Source organism: Oncorhynchus masou, chromosome 27, assembly GCF_036934945.1.
Source record: "Oncorhynchus masou masou isolate Uvic2021 chromosome 27, UVic_Omas_1.1, whole genome shotgun sequence".
NCBI lineage: Eukaryota > Metazoa > Chordata > Actinopteri > Salmoniformes > Salmonidae > Oncorhynchus > Oncorhynchus masou.
In genome coordinates this window covers 30,842,581-30,860,697 of record NC_088238.1, presented here as the reverse complement: position 1 = coordinate 30,860,697, position 18,117 = coordinate 30,842,581, and the positions used below count along the sequence as shown (strand labels likewise).

The 18,117-nt window shown below is 45.1% G+C and overlaps 1 protein-coding gene across 2 annotated transcripts in view; it reads right to left on the bottom strand.

Annotated features, from left to right (window-relative positions):
• LOC135515989 (cyclic AMP-responsive element-binding protein 3-like protein 2) overlaps positions 1-18,117 on the bottom strand; it is a 28,662-nt gene that overhangs the window by 7,456 nt on the left and 3,089 nt on the right. Inside the window, exon 2 of one of the 2 annotated variants that reach the window (XM_064939905.1) lies at positions 55-286. In XM_064939905.1, coding sequence (XP_064795977.1) covers positions 55-286 — 232 coding nt within the window. The remainder of the gene's footprint in view (positions 1-54; positions 287-18,117) is intronic. The other variant, XM_064939906.1, reaches the window with a different exon arrangement.

Sequence of the window (18,117 nt, the reverse complement as noted above, 5' to 3'; positions counted from 1 at the left end):
TCACTGAGGCCCAAAACCCTCCGCTCTTTCCTCACTCTGCCGTCCCCCTCTCACCTGCATCACTCCCCTGCTCCCCAGGCAGATGTGAGACGGGCGACTGGGGCCGGGAGTCCCCACACAGGGAGTAGGAGTGCTCCGCCTGGATGTGGGGCGGCAGCGGGGAGGACGGGGTAAAATCCTCCCCCTCGTCCATGGCCTCTCCTTCCCGGCCGGAGAGGAAGGGGTCGCTCAGCAGCTGGCCCAGCAAAGCATCCTGTGAAAAGTCATCCAGGAGGTCTGTGAAGTGCTGTTAAGGGGGGAGGGGGGGGGGCGAGATTTTAATGATAGACTGATGTTAATGAGACTGACAAAAGACATGCGAAACAGACTTAAGGCTTAGAGCACAGACGGACACAGACATGATACCATCTAGTCATCACACTGTCTAGTTATTACACCATATAACATGTCATTATTATAGCATATACCTGTACCTGTAGCTAGTCTGTAATTACTGCCTATAAAAGCTCTTTCATGGCTACCAGCACTTTCCTTTGAGGGAATGCCCCCCCCAGGCCAGCAACAAACAGCCAATCACCGAGCTGTAAAATCCCCTCTCCTCCAGTGACAACAGAGGCTGATATGGCTCCAACCAATCAGAGCGGCCATATCTCATCCTCCCATCTCTCAATGCGGTGAGACGTTTTGAGTAAAAGCCAAGGCCGGCAGCCATCTTCTCCACTTCTCCTCCATTCTTTCTTCCTTCCTTCCATCCCCCCCGATCCTACCCTCAGAGCATTCCACCACGCACATTCCTTCCCGTCTTCCTTTCTTGATGTGACCTGAAAACTCATCTCTCGTCACTGCTTGGGACAGGTTAGGACAGGCCTCTCAACCTCAGCTGTCCAATGTTTCTTCCTCTCTCCGCCCTCCGCTTTTTAGATTCCCTACCTCTGTGTCGTCATGAAGACCTTTGGGTCAACGAAATGCACTCAATAAATTGGAGGGAGCATTCGATGTGTGTGACGGTACTGTACCCTGCACTTGAACGTCTTATCAGATGGGTGTATACTAATTTAACTATCTACCTCTATACCACTTTCTGCTTTTCAGGTTATGTACTTCTTTAACAGGACCTACCTAATAATGCCTATCAGCCAGCTGGAAGAGTAATAATGGTCTGACTATGCAATATTTTTTTGTAGCTAATAACTACATTGAAACAGCTTGCCAGTTAGCATCAACAGCAGTTCATCATGTCTTCTGTGAGCCAGTGGAGGGCAGGGAATATAAAGTATATAGCCTAACAAGAAAACCGTTGAATAGCATGTGTTTTGTCGCCCGTTCGCGAACACAAAAAAACGTGCTTTTGGTTGGTTTCACGCAATGATGTAGAGTGCCTTCAGAAAGTATTCTGACCCCTTGACTTTTTCCACTTTTTGTTACATTACTGCTATATTCTATTCTAAATGGATTAAATAAATAAAAAATAAAAAAACTCAGCAATCTACCCACAGTACCCTATAATGACAAAGTGAAAACAGGTTTTTAGCCATTTTTGCAAATGTATAAAACGAAACCGAAATACCTTATTTACATAAGTATTCAGAACCTTTGCTATGAGACTCGAAATTGAGCACAGGTGCATCCTGTTTCCAATGATCATCCTTGAGATGTTTCTACAACTTGGTTGGAGTCCACGTGTGGTGAATACAATTGATTGGATATGATTTGGAAAGGCACACACCTGTCTATATAAAGGTCCCACAGTTGACAGTGCATGTAGGAGCAAAAACCAAACCATGAGGTCGAAAGCATTGTTCATAGAGCTCCGAGACAGGATTGTGTCGAGGTACAGATCTGGGGACGGCTACCAAAATGCATTAAAGGTTCTCAAGAACACAGTGGCCTCCATCGTTCTTAAATTGACTAAGCTTGGAACCACCAAGAGTCTTCCTAGAGCACTCCACCAATCAGGCCTTTATGGTAGAGTGGCCAGACAGAAGCCACTCCTCAGTAAAAAAGGCACATGACAGCCAGCTTGGAGTTTGACAAAAGGCACCTAAAGACTCTCAGACCATGAGAAACAAGATTCTCTGCTCTGATGAAACCAAGACTGAACTCGTTGGCCAGAATGCCAAGCGTAACATCTGAAGGAAGCCTGGCACCATCCCTACGGTGAAACATGGTGGTGACAGCATCATGCTGTGGGGATGTTTTTCAGCGGCAGGGACTGGGAGTCTAGTGTGGATCAAGGTAAAGATGATCGGAGCAAAGTACAGAGAAATCCTTGATGAAAACCTGCTCCACAGTGCTCAGGACCTCAGACTGGGGTGAAGGTTAATTATCCAACAGGACAATGACCCTAAGCACACAGCCAAGACAATGCAGGAGTGGCTTCGGGACAAGTCTCTGAATGTCCTTGAGTGGCCCATCCAGAGCCCGGACTTGAACCCGATCTAACATCTCTGGAGAGACCAGAAAATACCTGTGCAGCAACTCTACCCATCCAACCAGACAGAGCTTAAAGGGATCTGCTGAGAAGAATGGGAGAAACTCCCTAAATACAGGTGTCCCTAGCTTGAAGCGTCATACCCATTTCCCCCTGAATTTAACCCGTAGTGGGGTGACTAGGATCATTTCTGGTGTACAGAAATGCTCTTTCTGGTGTACAGAAATGCTCTTTCTGGTGTACAATAATGCTCTTTCTGGTGTACAATAATGCTCTTTCTGGTGTACAATAATGCTCTTTCTGGTGTACAATTTGACACTGAGAAGGTCACCCATTTTTGACTCAGACCGCTGGATGGATTACATGTAACAGAGTTCTGTATTCTGGACTTGTAATGAACTGCATTACAGATGTGGGGTCTTAATTCGAGCCAGTTTGCTATAGCAGGAAAAGAATTCTTCAGAAACAGGAAATGTGAATTATATGGATTATAATTCATGGACATTATGGGTTGATACATTTTTAGTAAGGGAAAATTAAGTCTTTAATTTTAAAGTGGAAATTACAAACTTTTTAAACCCAAGATACACTACACGTTTTGAATTCCCTGCACTCCTGCAACAGGATGATCCAATTAAGACCCTACATCTGTAAAAGTGTCAGGGGACCTTAGTTTAGCCTATATCTCCATATACTCCCATCCTATACCCCCACTGCTATACATCTCCATATACTCCCATCCTATACCCCCACTGCTATACATCTCCATATACTCCCATCCTATACATCTCCATATACTCCCATCCTATACCCCCACTGCTATACATCTCCATATACTCCCATCCTATACCCCCACTGCTATACATCTCCATATACTCCCATCCTATACCCCCACTCTATACATCTCCATATACTCCCATCCTATATCTCCCCCCATCCTATACATCTCCATATACTCCCATCCTATACCCCCACTGCTATACATCTCCATATACTCCCATCCTATACCCCCACTGCTATACATCTCCATATACTCCCATCCTATACCCCCACTGCTATACATCTCCATATACTCCCATCCTATACCCCCCTGCTATACATCTCCATATACTCCCATCCTATACCCCCACTGCTATACATCTCCATATACTCCCATCCTATACCCCCACTGCTATACATCTCCATATACTCCCATCCTATACCCCCACTGCTATACATCTCCATAGGCATATAATGTGTGCGTGTGTCTGTATGTTTGCCTGCGCATATGTGTGTGTGTCAGAGAGTGGGGATGATGTTGTACAGTAGGGAACAGTGTTACTGTAGAGCTGAGGAAAGGGTAGGAGGGAGGGAGTGATGTTTCAATGTGTTGCTCATTAACAAAAGACCCACAGAGACAACAACCTCGTGAAACAAAGGCCTTTTCACTCACAACAACTTCCACAGCTGTTTAGAAGGTAAAACAAGCCGTCTTTAACTTCATGTTTAAAACTAATAAGAAAAACACCAGAGACATTTAAAGGATGCACGTTATTAAAAAACTAATAGGCCTACAGATTTCAGAGTAATGCTAAGAAGCATTACTCCATAGGATTTGGAGACAACCGTTCAGGTTGTACTGCAGTGTGCTGGAAACCACTGTCAGCCAAACAGTTACGTTATTATAATGATTCCACCCCAAGTTCAGTTCCTTGGAAGTACATGCATAACTAATAACCTTCACCTGCTCTAGACTAGAGTTCTGTCTCCGGGCAGAACTCACAGACCTGAGCCAATAGGAATATTATCCCGAGAGGGCCGGTCTCTAAAATGCTACAGCGGGGGGGATAGGAAGCTTCTAGAAAATGTATCTTGGTAGCATCTCAGGGAGTGGGCAGAGAAAACACTTCATGGATATCATCTAGTTGGAAAACAGAGCAACATTCAGGGGGAAAGGGTGGAATGACAAATAGGAAAAGAGAAGACAGCAGGCGGAAAAAGTGATGAACTCTCCCTGGAGAATGTGAAATGAGTAAGAAGGAGAGGGGGATGGAGCGAGAAAGAAAGAGAGAGGGAGAACAAGGAGAGAGGGAGCGCAAGGAGAGAAGGGTAGAGACGGCAGGAGGCCAGGCATGTGGGTTCAAGTTACAGTCTGATTCAGGCCAAGACAGAGGAAGACAGAAAGACAGAGAGAGCGAGCGAGGGAGAGAGACAAAACTGACCACTCGCCATCGGAATGTTCTTTCCCCTCTTTTTCCACTTACACCATTTTCTACATGTACAGCTGGAAGGGAACTCCATGCAAATGCAAGTCTGTCCAGTGGGCCGACTACAGTAGAGAGTCAGAGTGACCTCTTTAACCCGACTCTACACGCTAAACATCCCGTTACACACCCAGTTATACCTTAGTAGTGTCCCTATATGGCTCTATATTACTCTAAACCACCATAGGAAACACTCAGTCCTGTACACATGACTTAAATAGTACACAAACAGCTCATATACACACACATACTACTGTATGACTCCCAACTCTCCATAAGGAGTTATGTGGGCATATATAAGGGGTAGGACTTCAGATACTTTCAGGCATGTCTCTCTGTAATCCTCTAACAGGCCTGGTGTGTGTGTGTGTGTGTGTGTGTGTGTGTGTTTAGTTAGTATGTTTATATTAACACACACACACTAGAGGTCGACCGATTATGATTTTTCAACGCCGATACCGATTATTGGAGGATTTTTTTCATCCTCCAATAATAAATAAATAAATATATATATATATGCTCAAAAAAATAAAGGGAAATGTAACTCCAAGTCAATCACACTTCTGTGGAATCAAATTATCCACTTAGGAAGCAACACTGATTGACAATAAATTTCACATGCTGTTGTGCAAATGGAATAGACAACAGGTGGAAATTATAGGCAATTAGCAAGACACCCCCAATAAAGGAGTGGTTCTACAGGTGGTGACCACAGACCACTTCTCAGTTCCTATGCTTCCTGGCTGATGTTTTGGTCACTTTTGAATGCTGGCGGTGCTTTCACTCTAGTGGTAGCATGAGACGGAGTCTAAAACCCACACAAGTGGCTCAGGTAGTGCAGCTCATCCAGGATGGGACATCAATGCGAGCTGTGGCAAGTAGGTTTGCTGTGTCTGTAAGCGTAGTGTCCAGAGCATGGAGGCGCTACCAGGAGACAGGCCAGTACATCAGGAGACGTGGAGGAGGCCGTAGGAGGGCAACAACCCAGCAGCAGGACCGCTACCTCCGCCTTTGTGCAAGGAGGAGCAGGAGGAACACTGCCATAGCCCTGCAAAATGACCTCCAGCAGGCCACAAATGTGCATGTGTCTGCTCAAACGGTCAGAAACAGACTCCATGAGGGTGGTATGGGGGCCCCGACGTCCACAGGTAGGGGTTGTGCTTACAGCCCAACACAGTGCAGGACGTTTGGCAGTTGACAGAGAACACCAAGATTGGCAAATTCGCCACTGGCGCCCTGTGCTCTTCACAGATGAAAGCAGGTTCACACTGAGCACATGTGACAGACGTGACAGAGTCTGGAGACGCAGTGGAGAACGTTCTGCTGCCTGCAACATCCTCCAGCATGACCGGTTTGGCGGTGGGTCAGTCATGGTGTGGGGTGGCATTTCTTTGGGGGGCCACACAGCCCTCCATGTGCTCGCCAGAGGTAGCCTGACTGCCATTAGGTACCGAGATGAGATCCTCAGACCCCTTGTGAGACCATATGCTGGTGCGGTTGGCCCTGGGTTCCTCCTAATGCAAGACAATGCTAGACCTCATGTGGCTGGAGTGTGTCAGCAGTTCCTGCAAGAGGAAGGCATTGATGCTATGGACTGGCCCACCCGTTCCCCAGACCTGAATCCAATTGAGCTCATCTGGGACACTTTAAGTTCCTCGGCATACACATCACAGACAAACTAAATTGGTCCACTCACACAGACAGCATCGTGAAGAAGGCGCAGCAGCGCCTCTTCAACCTCAGGAGGCTGAAGAAATTCGGCTTGTCACCAAAAACACTCACAAACTTCTACAGATGCACAATCGAGAGCATCCTGGCGGGCTGTATCACCGCCTGGTACGGCAACTGCTCCGCCCACAACCGTAAGGCTCTCCAGAGGGTAGTGAGGTCTGCACAATGTATCACCGGGGGCAAACTACCTGCCCTCCAGGACACCTACACCACCCGATGTCACAGGAAGGCCATAAAGATCATCAAGGACAACACCCACCCAAGCCACTGCCTGTTCACCCCGCTATCATCCAGAAGGCGAGGTCAGTACAGGTGCATCAAAGCTGGGACCGAGAGACTGAAAAACAGCTTCTATCTCAAGGCCATCAGACTGTTAAACAGCAACCACTAACATTGAGTGGCTGCTGCCAACACACTGACTCAACTCCAGCCACTTCAATAATGGGAATTGATGGGAAAGGATGTCAAATATATCACTAGCCACTTTAAACAATGCTACCTAATATAATGTTTACATACCCTACATTATTCATCTCATATGTATACGTATATACTGTACTCTATCATCTACTGCATCCTTATGTAATACATGTATCACTAGTCACTTTAACTATGCCACTTTGTTTACATACTCATCTCATATGTATATACTGTACTCGATACCATCTACTGTATCTTGCCTATGCTGCTCTGCACCATCACTCATTCATATCTTTATGTACATATTCTTTATCCCCTTACACTGTGTATAAGATATTAGTTTTGGAATTGTTAGTTAGATTACTTGTTGGTTATTACTGCATTGTCGGAACTGGAAGCACAAGCATTTCGCTACACTCGCATTAACATCTGCTAACCATGTGTATGTGACAAATAAAATTTGATTTGATGTCTCGCTCCATCCACCATATATATATATATATTTATTTGTAATAATGACAATTACAACAATACTGAATTAACACTTATTTTAACTTAATATAATACATCAATAAAATCAATTAAGTCTCAAATAAATAATGAAACATGTTCAATTTGGTATAAATAATGCAAAAACTAAGTGTTGGAGAGTGCAATATGTAACATGTAAAAAAGCTCAGAACATATGAAAGCTGGTGGTTCCTTTTCCTTCAAAGTCTTAGATTAGATTGTAGTTTGTAGTTATTATTATTATAGGACTATTTTCTCTCTATACCGTTTGTATTTCATATACCTTTGACTTTTGGATGTTCTAATAGGTACTATAGTCTTGCCAGCCAAATCTCGGGAGTTGATAGGCTTGAAGTCATAAACAGCGCAATGCTTGAAGCACAGCGAACAGCTACTGGCAAATGCAGGAAAGTGCTGTATGAATGAATGCTTACGAGCCTGCTGCTGCCTACCACCACTCAGGTCAGACTGCTCTATCAAATATCAAATCATACACTTAATCATAATATAGTACCACACAGAAATATGAGTCTTAGGTCATTAATATGGTCAAATCCGGAAACTATCATTTCAAAAACAAAACGTTTATTCTTACAGTGAAATACAGAACCGTTCTGTATTTTATCTAACGGGTGGCACCCCTAAGTCTAAATATTGCTGTTACATTGCACAACCTTCAATGTTATGCCATAATTATGTACAATTCTGGCAAATTAATTACGGTCTTTGTCAGGAAGAAATGGTCTTCACACAGTTCGCAACGAGCCAGGCGGCCCAAACTGCTGCATATACCCTGACTCTGCTTGCACAGAACCCAAGAGAGGTGACAATTTCACTAGTTAAAAGAAATTCATGTGAGCAGGCAATATTAACTAAATATGCAGGTTTAAAAATATATACTTGTGGTTTGATTTTAACAAAGGCATTGATGTTTATGGTTAGGTACACATTGTCGTTGCACCAATGTTTTTTTTGGCAAATGCGCTTGTTAAATCACCCATTTGGCGAAGTAGGCTGTGATTCAATGATAAATTTACAAGCACTGCATCGATTATATGCAACGCAGGACAAGCTAGATAAACTAGGGATATCATCAACCATGTGTAGTTAACTAGTGATTATGTTAAGATTGATTGTTTTATATAGGATACGTTTAATGCTAGCTAGCACCTTACCTTGGCTCCTTGCTGCACGCGCATAACAGGTAGTCAGTCTGCCACGCAGTCTCCTCGTGGAGTGCAATGTAATTGGTGTCCAAAAATGCAGATTACCGATTGTTATGAAAACTTGAAATCAGCCCTAATTAAAATCGTCCATTCCGATTAATCGGAAAAACCTCGAACACACACACACACAAAATGGGCCTCGTGTTAACTGTCTAAAAAGTGTCTCACCCTGCATCTGGCCTGTGTTTGGGTAGGGGAGAAGAGAGAGAGGTAGGCAGGGGTAGAGAGGGGGAAGGGGAGAGGGGAAAGAGAGGAGGGGAGCGGGGGAGACAAGTTGGAAGAGAGGTGAGGGGAGAGAAGGTTATAGAAGAGGAAGTAAGAGGGTAAAGGAGAAAGGACTGCTGGCTACGTCACATCAAATCCATAACCAACAGAAAATGTACAACCCCATCACTGGCGCGCACGTCTCCTAGCAACAGAACAGCCGACCCCAGCGATTGTCACACAGAAAATCACAGAAAATCTGGACCCTTACCAGAACAACCACCGACAGACACACCCCTATCCATCATGTTTGTCCCTTGTCATCATGTGTTGTGTGACAGTTATGGTTTGGTGAGATGATGATGGTGGTGATGGTGAACAAACTGTTGGGTGTTGACTAGCTTCACAAGAGGAAGAAGAAGAGGAGGAGAAGGGAAGAGAGGAATGAAGCTCTGGCAGTCTTCTTGGGAGAGGTTAGACTGTCGAGGCCTACTGAACCACAGCCCTCTCCCTCTCTCAGTCATTGCCTTGACTATTCAGGGACATAAAATGGAGGAGGGGGCTGGGGCGTTGGCGTTGTGGTGGTGTGTGAGGCCTAGTCGTGCAGGGGGATGTGGGTCGTTGGTCTAGGCTCCCTCTGCTCCAGAGATGCTCCTGATGGGAGGGAAGGCCTCTTCTTGGTCTTAGGCCTGGCACAGAGGCAGCTGGGGTGGGCGTGAGGGAAGGGTGAGGTAATGGGGGGAGAGGTGTTGTTAGGGGTGTTTGGGTGAGGGGCTGTAAGCTGACTCTCTTGACTCCTTCTCTACATTCTCTAGCTGGTAGACGGATGGTTTCTGCAGACACACACACACAGGGCTAATGTTGAAGTCGAGGGTGATGAGAAGGTGGTCTGTCATTTCTGACCCCCCAGGGCATAAATGTGTGTGTGTTTTTGTTTGTGTGTTTAGGTAAAGGGAGGAAGTCGGTCAAGCACGGGGGAAGGGAAGAGGAGGAATTGATGACGTAATACCTTCCCTTGAAAAACATAAACCAGATGTGCACCAATAGAGGGAAGAAATTACTCACACACACACACACACACACACAGCCCACATGGGCACAAGGGTCATCTTCCTTGTGTGTGTGCGCATGAGGCTGTACCTTGCCCTGGACTCTTCCTTGTGTACTGACTCACTGATAAATGACACACACAAACACTCACACACTCATTTGCTTTGGATGCCTGCCACCTAGTCATGTAGCATTACTCATTGAATCACAGTCAGCACGTCCCTGTTCTAACACTCTAACCCCTAAGACTGATGGCTCAGATAGCAGGAAGGACCGGGTGTCTTCAACAGATCACCAACTCAAAACAACAACGATAAAGACTGAGGCCCTGTTCTGACTGTTGTGGTTGGCTGATATTGGTGTTATTCCCAGCAGGGATAAACACACTCCAGGCCTGGAGCTCCAGCTGTATCTGGGGGTTATCAAGGCTGACGGCACGGCAGAGGCCAGGAAACAGGGCTCAGACCGGGGGTTTGGTGGGGTTCCAGACTGGCAGGCTGGTGGGGGAGGGGGAGGGTGGCTGAAGGGACCAACTGAAGCCAGGGTTGTGTTCCTATCCTTTGGACCAACGCAATGCTACGATCCAATCCCATGGTCAGCCTCCAAAGAAACAGGATCGGGATAGAAAATGTTATTTTTTGTTTTGTTTTCATTAACAGAACACTGAAGCTCATGCAGCATTCTTCACATATTAAACAATTTGTGACGATTCATTTCAACCAAAAAAAAAACGGCCGCTACGTGACCCAGTTATCCCCCTTTGAGCAGGGTGAAGGGCGAAGGGTCCGAATGACCGATGAGACCATGCTGATCGGATAGGATTAGGTGGAGGAGAGGGGGAAGGGTTTGTCTGTAACTCCAGGACACTAATACCAGTGGGAGTGATGATTAACCAGTGTGATATGTAGACTGTCCACAACACTGTGTTTCAGGAAGATAATCACTAGAAGTAGTGTGAATTGAGACGGGGGGGAAACTACTGCATGATAATAGGACATGGCTAAATTACATTACAGTGTAGTAAAGGGTACATTGACACCACAGGCGGCTGGTGGCACCTTAACTGAAATGCTGGAATGGAACATATGGAACGATAGCAAACCCATCAAGCACGTCTCTTCCATATGCTCGATTCCTTTCCATTCGCTTCATTCCATAATTGATTATGAGCCGTCGTCCTCTCACCGCCCCCCGGTGATTTGCACCCTCTTGCCCATATGGTGCACTGCTTTCGAAAAGCAGTTCACTTTAATGGGAAAGTGTGTATCCTGCGTGGCTTTAGGGAGGGCAGTTGGATTTGAAAAAGACGACTTAAAAAGTAGCAAAAAATAAATAAAGTAGGTGAAAGTGGTGCTAATAGAATTTGCTGTTTGTGGAATCTCAGATCGTCTTCAATGACTGACCGTTGAGCTCATGAGTTGAACATCCTCGGGGTCAAAGTTCAGACAGTGACTCACAGTGTTATCAGTCACACACACCACTGACAGTCTGACTACAGCAGCAGGATCTGAGATGGAAATAGGGAGGGAGGGAGGGAAGAAGGGAACAGGAGAGAGAGATAGAGAGACAAGAGGCTGGAAGATGACTAGTGTCTCCCTCTCTCTTCCTGTCTCCCATGGTTTCCTACCAAGGCAGCTTAATTGAGTCCAAAACTCACACACCCCGCTTCGGTGACATTGAACTTTTCCCCAAACCTGCTCTGACACAGTGACCGGCCATGCAGTCACTCTCCCCCACTGACGTCCTTCAACTGTTGACCAAGCGTTCTCTCTTGTGTGAGTGTAGTGGGTGTTGTTAAATGGAGTCACAGTCCCCTTCAGTATAAGGGCTTCCAGCGAAAAGCTTATACATGCCTGCTGAGAGAAACAACTTGTTCAATCATGCATTTATTAAGTTGTTTGGAAAGCACTCGATACGTGTCTCTGGTTGACATCGTCTAATAGGGAAAATGATGTCAATGTAAAAATGCAGGGAGACAGAGGGCTCAGAGAGGTGAAGGAGCTTTGTGTTTAGACTATGGGGCAGGAGCAGGCATGTTCCCCTTGGCTGTCCCTTCCCCCACCCGGCCTCGCGGGAAGAGAGGAGCAAAAGCAGGGATAGAGGAAGGAGTAGGTCATAGGGTTAAATAGGGAGCGAGATGGAAGGGACGGAGGATATGGAGTGAACACGTGTGAACAGCCCAGGAAATGGGTGCTAGGCGATTAAAAAAAGGTGAAGATTAAAACACAAACTACTTTGCCCTGACAAATGTCTGCTTCGATCCTAAACGTCTCGTTCTAAATTCAAATCAAATAAAATGTTATTGGTCACATACACATGGTTCGTAGATGCTACTGCGAGTGTAGTGAAATGCTTATGCTTCAAGGTCTGACAGTGCAGCAGTATCTAACAGATAATATCTAACAAGTACACAACAAAACCTAGTATCGAAAAAAAATCCACAATAAAACCTAATACACACAATCTAGTAAAGGAATGGGATGAGATTATATAAGTATAAAATATATGAATGAGCAGTGACAGAGCGGCTAAGATGTAATAGATAGCAAAGAATAGATAGTGAAGGATACAGTATACAGTATATACATATGAGATGAGTAATGCGAGAGATGTAAACATTCTTAAAAGTGGCATTAAAGTGACTAGTGTTCCATTTATTAAAGTGGCCAATGATATCAAGTCTGTAGGTAGGCAGCCACCTCTCTGTGCAGGTGGTAGCTGTTTAACAATGTGATGGCCTTACGATAGAAGCTGTTTTTCAATCTCTCTGTCCCAGCTTTGATGCACCTGTACTGACCTCGCCTTTTAGATGGAAGCGGGGTGAACAGGCAGTGGCTCGGGTGGTTATTGTCCTTTTTGCCTTCCTGTGACATCAGGTGTTGTAGGTGTCCTGGAGGGCAGGTAGTTTGACCCCGGTGATGCGCTGTGCAGACCACACCACCCCCTGGAGAGCCTTGCAGTTGTGGGCGGTGCAGCTGCCCTCTCCTCCTCCCTGTAGGCCGTCTCGCCGTTGTTGGTAATCAAGCCTACTACTGTTGTGTAGTCTGCAAACTTGATGATTGAGTTGGAGGCGTGCATGGCCACGCAGTCGTGGGTGAACAGGGAGTACAGGATGGAGCTGAGAACGGACCCTTGTTGGACACCAGTGTTGAGGATCAGCGGAGTGGAGATGTTGTTTCCTACCTTCACCACTTGGGGGCAGCCAGTTTGAGGGTACTAGGGTTTTGAATGCTGGACTGTAGTCAAGGAACAGCATTTTTACATAGGTATTCCTCTTGTCCAGATGGGATAGGGCAGTGTGATGGCGATTGCATTGTCTGAAAAGAAAATTGAAGTGGGTCTAGGGTGGAGGTGATAATATCAATGACTAGTCTCTCAAAGCACTTCATGAAGAGAGAAGTCATTAGTCATTTAGTTCAGTTACCTTTGCTTTCTTGGGAACAGGAACAATGGTAGCCATCTTGAAGCATGTGGGGACAGCAGACTGGGACAGGGAATAATTGAAAATGTCCGTAAACACACCAGCCAGCTGGTCTGCACATGCTCTGAGGAAGCGGCTAGGGATGCCATCTGGGCCGGCCGCCTTGCGAGGGTTAACACGTTTAAATGTTTTACTCACATCGGCCATGGAAAAGGAGAGCCCGCAGTCTTTGGTAGCTGGCCGCGTCGGTGGCACTGAAGTTCTTCAGTGAATGTAGGGCTACGCAGAAGTCAGTGGTAAGACGACACAGAGAGCAGGGAAATACGAGTACAATCACTGGATCGTGTTGCAGAACTCTGATTATTAGGCCAAACTATATCCTTACTAGGCTATGGTAGATTTGGCTCCTCTCCCTTTTTAGGGCTGGGACACCATGCCCTACTCTAAAGAGAAACATAGACACCACACACACACAGAGAGAGACACACACAGAGAGACACACAGCGAGAGAGAGAGAGAGAGTGATAGCAAGAGAGCAACAGTGAGAGCAAGAGAGACAGAGATAGACACAGAGAGAGACACACACAGTACCAGTTAACAGCTAACCAGGGCCTCAAGTGAGAGAAAGAAAGAAAGAAAGGGTGAGTGTAAAATGTAGCTGTAGAGTGTGGAAGCTAAGCTAGCTGCTGTGGGTTAGGAGTAATGACCCCTCTCACACACACACTAATTACAACCTTACAGTAAATATGAATGTCTGGCTTCAGAGCAGAAGAAAAGCTACATGGAGTGTGGAGGAAGAGTTCACAGTGGAGGGGTTGGAGACTGGTCGAAAGTAATGCAGCAGACATGGTTAAAGAGCAGCCGTTGCCATGGTTACGTGACAGGAAGTTGAGCATGGTACAGGTACCTTCCAGTATCACGGATGGTTTCTCTTCAATAAGGATTTATGAAGTTTGAGGAAGAGGCACCCAACACAACTCCATAGCGAGGAAGGAGAAGACCCCCTCGTTTTTTCAGGGGGTTATCTTTCTAATGGGATTGTTATTGTTTTGAGTATTGCAAATATTTCCTGTTGTCTGAAGAACCAGAACATCCAGTACAGCACCTCACCCTGGAGCTTATTTAAGTGATAATGCTGAGGAGGCCGGTGTTTGGAAGATATATCCTCACGTCTCGGGCCAGCAAACCGTGCCAATGTGTCCTCCAAACACCGGCATCGAGGGCATTATCACAACGGGTTACAAACATATTCAAATAATGATTGACATATTTTCACTACAAATGTTATTTGGATTCATTGATTCATACTATTTCATCCTTCTACAAGATATAAGCCTGACACAAAACTAAAAGGTTGCTACCCCAAGCCGGCTGGTTGTACATTCCATCGGTTCGGTTGCCAGAGACGCGGCCCAGTCGTTCAGTCTTTTTGTTCTGTATCGATGGACACGACCGAGCCGTTCGTTCTAAATGTTCCATTGCCATACAGGATGGCGCCGTTTTTATCCCTTGCTTGCAAGCTAGCCAACTACGGCTAACTTAAAGTCACATCAAACAGTGCAGCCAGAATAACAGAAAAGTAGCTGCATTTGCATTTGTTTAAGCTGTTTTCTAGTGAGATTTATTTGGATACATCCATAACAATGAGCTATTGGCTGGCATAGAAAAAGAGCTCTCTCGTCAGGACACTTGTTCAGAGGAGCTAACCAACAACACAGCTAACACAATCACTTCAAACTGAAAGTGGAAAGACCGCAAACTAAACTAGCAGTTTTACCTGTTTTCTATTGATAGTTCTTTCTATATAAATGATGCCGATTTGTGATTTCAACTGGCTGAGTTAAACTGGGACATTACTATGGGATATCTGGAGCTCGAATATGCAGGTTTATACAAATCTCCACTGTTTAAAGCTAAATGTTAGTCTAAAAGAAATGTGAGGATGTCTAAATGGTTTTTATAGTAGAGAGCAAGTTTAGAAATTGCCTGGCTGGGCTGATGAGACAATGGATTGCACAGTCAGATGAAACAGAGTAAATAGGCATTTTAACGCCACGGATTTAGCTGGCGGTAACTTGTGGAATAGACACTGGCTGGAAGGCGGTTTTAACCAAATCAGAATTCAGGCTTCGAACCACCTGTTGTATAAAACAGAATAGCAACATGACATACAGTTGAAGTCGGAAGTTTACATACGCTTAGGTTGGAGTCATTAAAACTTGTTTAACCACTCCACATTTCTTGTTAACAAACTATAGTTTTGGCAAGTTGGTTAGGACATCTACTTTGTGCATGACAAGTCACTTTTCCAACAATTGTTTACAGACAGATAATTTCACTTTTAATTCACTGTATCACAATTCCAGTGGGACAGAAGTTTGCATACACTAAGTTGACTGTGTCTTTAAACAGCTTGGAAAATTCCAGAAAATTATGTCATGGCTTTAGAAGCTTCTGATAGGCTAATTTACATAATTTGAGTCAATTGGAGGTGTACCTGTGGATACATTTCAAGGCCTACCTTCAAACTCGGTGCCTCTTGGCTTGACATCATGGGAAAATCAAAAGAAATGGTAGACCTCCACAAGTCTGTTTTATCCTTGGGAGTGATTTCCAAACGCCTGAAGGTACCACGTTCATCTGTACAAACAATCATATGCAAGTAAAAACACCATGGGATCATGCAGCTGTCATCCCGCTCAGGAAGGAGACGCGTTTTGTCTCCTAGAGATGAACGCACTTTGGTGCGAAAAGTGCAAATCAATCCCAGAACAACAGCAAAGGACCTTGTAGAGTTGATGGAGGTAACAGGTACAAAAGTATCTATATCCACAGTAAAACGAGTCCTAGATCGACATAACCTGAAAGGCCGCTCAGCAAGGAAGAAGCCACTGCTCCAAAACCGCCATAAAAAGCCAGACTACGGTTTGCAACTGCACATGGGGACAAATATTGTACTTTTTGGAGAAATGTCCTCTAGTCTGATGAAAAAAAATTAGAACTATTTGGACATAATGACCATTGTTATGTTTGGAGGAAAAATGGAGATGCTTGCAAGCCGAAGAACACCATCTCAACCGTGAAGCACAGGGGTGGCAGCATCATGTTGTGGGGGTGCTTTGCTGCAGGGGGGACTGGTGCACTTCACAAAATAAATGGTATCATTACGAAAGAAAATTACGTGGATATATTGAAGCAACATCTCAAGACATCAGTCAGGAAGTTTAAGCTTGGTCGCAAATGGGTCTTCCAAATAGACAATGACCCCAAGCACACTTCCAAAGTTGTGGTAAAATGGCTTAAGAACAACAAAGGCAAGGTATTGGAGTAGCCATCACAAAGCACTGACATCAATCCTATAGAAAATGTGTGGGCTGAACTGAAAAAGTGTGTGCGAGCAAGGAGGCCTACAAACCTGACTCAGTTACAACAGCTCTGTCAAGAGGAATGGGCCAAAATTCCCCCAACTTATTGTGGGAAGCTTGTGATAGGCTACTCGAAACATTTGACCCAAGGCAAACTATTTAAAGGCATTGCTACCAAATACAAATTGAGTGCATGTAAACTTCTGACCCACTGGGAATGTGATGAAAGAAATAAAAGCTGAAATAAATCATCCTCTCTACTATTATTCTGACATGTCAAATTCTTAAAATAAAGTGGTGATCCTAACTGAGCTAAGACAGGGAATGTTTACTAGGATTAAATGTCAGGAATTGTGAAAAACTGAGTTTAAATGTATTTGGCTAAGGTGTATGTAAACTTCCGACTTCAACTGTAAATGATTCTACATCTAAATATCTGCTGTAGAGAAATATGATTTGTTCCTGATCAAAGCGCCTCACATGCCTGGGAGGACTAACTGACAGTGACATGCAGAGGGAGGGAAGAAAGAGGTGTGGCATGACAGAAACACAGCTATATATAAACACGAGCCCATGGGTAGGGCTGGAACAATGACAAACATACAAAAAAACACACACGTCATAGCACATCACCATCATCACAGAAAAAGCTGATTGACAGCCTAATATATGCAAAGTACACAGTGCTTAACACACTCCGTTCATATGAATGTTTGACACACACACACACACACACTCTCCTGAAATGAAGGTGCTGATATTGAACTGGGTTAGGGCAGTGAGTGAATGTGGCGTTGTGAGTGTGAATGTGTGCTTGTGCGTTCACACACGTGTGCCATGTGTGTGTGTCCCAGACTGTGACCCTCTCTCCCAGCAGACATCACACAGACGGACCTTTCAGCCTGGCGGGGAGAGAGAGGAGGTGGGGGTGTCGGCCTGTTATGAGGGGCCACATAGGATAAGGCTGCCCTGCACCAGTGGAGAACAGGCATCACTCTGTCCACACACACAGCATGAGAGCGCCCACTCTCTGTTTGACTAGCAGAGCGTGTGTGTGCCCTGTCCTTCATCGGCATGTCCAACCGGCACATACAATACTGAGAGAGAGAAGGAGGGCTCTATTAAAATAAGACTGCCAACCGTACCCTCCATCTACCCCTCTCTTAATACATCTCTGAGCTGATTGATGTATTGCACTTTATGTCCTCTGGCAATCAACTTTCTCAGAGAGAATATTCGCATGACACCACAGGGGAGGTTTCAGTAACCTGCATAACCAAACCTGCATGTCAGGGTGATCCTGCTGCCTTTGGCGTCACTACACTCAACTCAGATCAGTTTAAACCAGTCATAGTGTTTCCACTGAACACTCCTAGACATAATGGGTTTTGAATATGTCCACATGTTAATAGACTACACAAAACATATCTATAAAGTCATTTTAGTATTCAGACCCAGAGAAATACAATCTGCCCATTCAGGCCTATCTCTACTCCCTGACCCCTCCTGTAGATCT